This window comes from Lolium perenne, chromosome 7 (genome assembly GCF_019359855.2).
Source record: "Lolium perenne isolate Kyuss_39 chromosome 7, Kyuss_2.0, whole genome shotgun sequence".
Lineage (NCBI taxonomy): Eukaryota > Viridiplantae > Streptophyta > Magnoliopsida > Poales > Poaceae > Lolium > Lolium perenne.
The window spans coordinates 242,872,581-242,877,970 of record NC_067250.2 but is presented as its reverse complement, the minus strand read 5'-3'; the positions used below and the strand labels follow the sequence as shown (position 1 = coordinate 242,877,970).

Here is a 5,390-nt window from a genome sequence, read left to right as displayed (position 1 = left end):
ATCATCTTGACTAGGTTCTCTCTTCACCTAACCTTGATTGGATGGGAGAACACGCTATTTTTTTTAAGAGAAATGTCTTTCTACCGTGCATGCTACCTAACGTGCATCGTTTCAACGAGTTTCAGCGAATACCATTTATTCCAGTTTCGATGAAACATCGGAAAACATGATTCGAAGCAAGAAAGCATGCACGCTACATAGCGTGCACGGTAGAAAGGCCGTGCTCCATTGTCTAGACTTACATATGCACGCTACATATGTTTGGATTTGAACTAAAATTGTACTTTATCCAGCCGAGAAGGGAAGGGTCAAGAAAAAAGTTCCCGCCTCGCACACAACTTAATCGACAACGCCCGTCGATTGTACACGAGGGGTTTAGTTATGAGAGCTTTATGCTGCAGCGTACATGCCCTTTCTACATCCACGAAACATCGGCATAGATAGCAACTGCGCTTTCGACGAACACAATGCACGGAATTTCCTACCACATGATGACACAGGCACACACATCAGCTAGGAAGTCTGAGATCGTCAGCAATACCGAATACGTGCGCAAAAGCAGTACAAATTACCTGTACGTACGTAACGGCCAAGCAGCCTCAGAACAAGTCAGAACCTTCTATGCCCGCTCGCCGTCCTGCAAAAAAAAAAAAAAAATGCCCGCTCGCCGAGTCGCTGACACGACCACCCTAATTTTCCCGCGTTTGCAATGCAATTACCGTGACCGTGTGCACGCCCCGACCGACGCGCCACCGCGCTCCGCTGTATATAAACCTCGCCCGCCGCCGCGCCCAACGCCACCACCACAGCAAATCCCGTCCAGAAACCCGACGCTCCCTCACCAGAATGGAGCGCCCGCAGCCAGCAGTGGCGGCGGCGGAGGAGGCCATCGCGCTCTACGACACCTACTGGTTCCACCGCCTCGTGCTCCACAGCTACTCCCCTGCCCCCGCGCCTCTGCCCCCAACACCGCCGCCGCCTGCGCTCGAGCAGCAGCAGCAGCCGGGGCAGGCACCGGCGGAGAGCAACCGGGAGCTGCAGCGGGCTCCGACCGGGCTGCGGCACCGCCGGACGCGGAGCGACGAGGCGAAGACCGCCACCTTCGACACGCTGGAGCCGCTCAAGATCCCCCACGCCCACCGCGCCAGGCTCGAGACCATCCTGTCCGGGAAGGACGGGCTGGCCGCGCCGGCGCCGCAGCTGCAGCCGGAGCGGCGGCGGCGGGCGGGAGGGAGGAGGCGGAAGCAGCAGGCGCGCGGGCGGAGCCTGTCGGAGCTGGAGTTCGAGGAGGTCAAGGGCCTGCGGGACCTCGGCTTCACCTTCTCCGAGGCCGACGTCGACGCCGAGCTCGCCTCCATCGTGCCGGGCCTCCGCCGGCTGCGCGCGGCCGAGGAGAAAGAGGCCAAGAAAGCCGAGGCGGCGGCCGCGGCGGCGTGCGCCGAGGAGGAGGCTTGCAGAACCAGGGCGGCCTCGGCGTCGGCGCCGAGGAGGAGGCCGTACCTGTCCGAGGCGTGGGAGGACGAGGAGGCGGAGGTGAGGAGGGTGCTCAGCACCTTCAGGATCCCGGCGGCCGACGGCGGCGCCGACCTCAAGGAGCACCTCCGCCTCTGGGCGCACAACGTCGCCTCTGCCGTCCGATGATGATTCTAAGTTTGACCGGGAAGAAACTCCATTTCTCTCCTTTTTTTTGGCCGTCCGTTGGCAAAGATCAAATGTAAATACTTTTTGCCATGTACGTGTTTCTTCGATCGAGCTATTTGATTACCAGAGCTAAGATTAGTTTTGATTGATGATGTAAAAATGTTATAAGCTCTTGCAAGCAACACAAAGCAAATGTGAAAGAAAGAGGCGAAGAAAACTTGATGCGAGTTGACAGGCCGATCTGATCGGTGTTTCCGTGTCGACGCCAAGAAAGCATTTTTCCCTTGCTTTGAAGCTAAGAATTCCATAATTCATTCCAGGTGAACTTTGATCGTGTCGACATGATGTGGTTTGGGACGAACGATCTGGAGTTGGGTGCTGCTGATGATGATGGTAAGCTGATTTGTCGAAAGCTGATGCAGGTCCGGGACAGAATGACCACTGGCCACCAGCTGCTGTGATGTGAAAACCGAAAGATTCCCGGTGGTTTCACAGCCGCCACAAGATTCAAACTCCGTGGATTTTATTTTTCCAGGAAACTTCAGTGGAGGTTAAATCAAATGCTGATGCGGGGTCAACGGCATGATTGGGCGCTTTTTATTGCCGACTGGTTTGCACGTGCTCCTTTATAGCACTACAATGTTCAGAGGAAAATCATGCCACGTGAACCGTGTTGCAAGCAACGGATATTCTATCATCCTTAGGTGCACTAGCCTCACGACGTCTCGCCCGACGGTCCTACGAGGCAATACCCTTTTTTGATGAATCTTATGTGGCAAATGTACATGTACGAACAGCCATTCCTTTATCATGTCTTTTTTCTTTTGGGTCATACGGGATTTAGATACTACAAGAACTTGCACCTAATTGTGTCTGGTTACACCTTGAAAAAAACATTGAATCTTTCAAGTGGTTGGATTCAATAACAAAAATCGAGCCAAACTTACCATCTAATTCGCAAAAAGAAAGAGAGTAGTGAACCGCTGGCTTCCGTGTCCCTTCCCCAGCCCCGTGCCGCTCGTCCCCCTCCCCTCCTAGCCGTCATCGCCACCGATGGCATTTCTTTTAGCAACCCTCGTCCTCCTTCCCTGCCTCCCTCCCTCCTTCTCGAGCGTAGGGAGTTTCCGCGCTAGATCTAGCCGTTGCTGTGGCAGCCTCGTCGTCTTGCTATGTAGGTCCCCGTCGACTTGTTGCGTGCGGTGCCTCGATACGATGGTCCTTTGCCACACCATGCCGCCCGGCGCATGCCCTGCTCGTGGGTGTGGCACCTAAATCGTTGGTGGATCTGGCACACGGGCTAGGCATGCGACCCTTGCGTGCGTGGTTAACCTCTGACCATGGTGGTCGCACTGGTCAAGGTGTCGTGGGATCTAGCGTGGGTGGTGGCGTCTGGATATGGGTCGGGCCGGGCCAACCTGGATGGCATGGTTCCAGATCTAGTATGTGTCCAGCAGGTTAGCCTAGTTGGGGATAGATCACAATGCTTCTCAGGTTCGTGGACATGGTCGAGGTGTCTCCCGTGCAACAAAAGAGAAGGCACCGTCAACCTAGATCAAGCTGACGTTTTTGTTCGACTTGGCTATTTGGTGTAGTCTTTTGTTATTTTTTTTCTTTGCTTGTGTTTATCTGTTGTAACTGCTGGCCGGTTGATGACTTTGTTAATTCAAAGTCGGGCTCATTTTGAAACTTTCGTCTAAAAATTTAATAACACTTGATATTTGAAACTCGAATCTTTTTTTATAACATACAATTATACAAATCAAACAAGTCATTACATAAACCGTTGGAATAAAAAAGACCCAAAGATTGATAATGTAGTGGCATTTTTAAAAGATCATTTTACTGACCTCGTTCGATAAGATGAACAATCATACGAGACAATCACCAAATTTGTGGCCGCGCGTGTAAACTTAACACATAACGGTGATGCCAAAGCAACTCAACAAAAGGGAGTTGTAGATATATATTCTGTTTCTACGGCGCTGAATGAATTGCTCAAACATGCAAGATGCCCCGTTCTCTGCCTTATCAGCACAGCGCTGGATGCGACCATTGGGTTGTTTCTCCTTTTCTCTTCGTATCTCCAGCCGGCAGTTTAAGGATCATGATCAGAACTGTAAGACGTATGATTATTGTGGGAACTGGCTCAACCCTCAAAGGGGTGGCCTATCACATATATATATTGATATACAAGTGTACATGGTATAATACACAGATGGACTACAATACAAAGTCTAACACCCTCCCTCAATCTTAGCCACTTCGTAAAGAATCTAGAAGGGTAAGATTGCACCTACAAGCCTCAAACTGTGGTAAAGGCAGTGGCTTGGTGAAGATGTCTGCAAGTTGATCTTTGGAAGAGATGAACTTGATGTGTAGTAGCTTCTGTGCAACACGTTCCCGTACAAAGTGAAAGTCAACTTCGATGTGTTTCGTTCGGGCATGAAATACCGGATTAGCGGAGAGGTATATGGCACCGATGTTATCACACCAAAGGACTGGAGGCCGTGGTTGAGAAATTCTCAACTCTCGCAGCAACGACTGTACCCAAATGAGCTCTGCAGTGGCATTAGCAACAGCCTTGTATTCTGCTTCAGTACTGCTGCGTGACACTGTGGCTTGTTTTCGAGCACTCCAGGCGATCAAATTGGAGCCAAAGAACACTGCATAGCCCCCCGTGGATCGCCTGTCATCAGGACTGCCAGCCCAATCCGCATCCGAGTAAGCCGAAATAACCTCAGAAGAACTGGGCCGAATAGATAACCCGTAGGACACTGTAAGTCGTACATAACGCAGAATACGCTTGACAGCCGCCCAATGAGTGTCACGAGGCATATGAAGATACTGACAAACTCGGTTGACAGCATAAGAAAGATCAGGACGCGTAATAGTCAGATACTGAAGACCGCCAACAATGCTCCTATACTCTGTAGCATCCGCAGAAGACAGAAGCTCACCATCAACAGCAGTGATCTTGTCAGTGGATGACATAGGAGTGGTGGTCGGTTTGCACTTAAGCATCCCAGCCCGCTGCAAGAGATCCAAGGAATACTTCTTCTGTGTCATGATCAAACCATCAGCAGAGGGAGCAACCTCGATTCCCAAGAAGAAGTGAAGTGTGCCAAGATCTTTGACAGCAAAATCAGCACCAAGAGCATGAACCAGGGCATCCGCAGCAGACGGTGAGGAGCTGATGAGGATAATATCATCTACATAAACCAACAGATACATAGTAACATCTGGTCTCTGTAGAAGAAATAGTGAGGAATCAGCAGTAGAGGGTGCAAAACCGTGAACACAAAGAGCAGCTGCAAGACGAGCATGCCAAGCACGAGGAGCTTGCTTCAGACCATAGGGTGCTTTGGTGAGACGACAGAGATAATCTGGATGATCAGCATCAACAAATCCAGGGGGCTGCCGCATATAAACCTCTTCCTCCAATAATCCATGAAGGAAAGCATTCTGCACATCAAGCTGTCGAAGAGACCAACCTCGAGTAACTGCAAGTGAGAGAAGGAGTCTGATGGTTGTAGGCTTGACCACAGGACTGAAAGTGTCTTCATAATCAAGGCCATGACGCTGCCGAAAACCGCGAGCAACCAGACGCGCTTTGTAGCGCTCAATGGAGCCATCAGAGTGCTTCTTCACCTTGAATACCCATTTAGAATCAATAATATTGACGCGAGAGGGAGGCGGAACAAGAGTCCATGTCTTGTTGCGAAGAAGAGCACTATACTCCTGCTCCATGG

The 5,390-nt window shown here is 51.1% G+C and overlaps 1 protein-coding gene across 1 annotated transcript; it reads left to right on the top strand.

Moving 5' to 3' along the window:
* Window positions 1-776: 776 nt before the first annotated feature.
* On the top strand, window positions 777-1,858 carry LOC127314123 (uncharacterized). Its single transcript, XM_051344587.2, has one exon. It carries the CDS (start codon window positions 847-849, stop codon window positions 1,639-1,641), a length of 795 nt encoding a protein of 264 aa, XP_051200547.1. The 5' UTR covers window positions 777-846; the 3' UTR covers window positions 1,642-1,858.
* The last annotated feature ends 3,532 nt before the right edge of the window (window positions 1,859-5,390 follow it).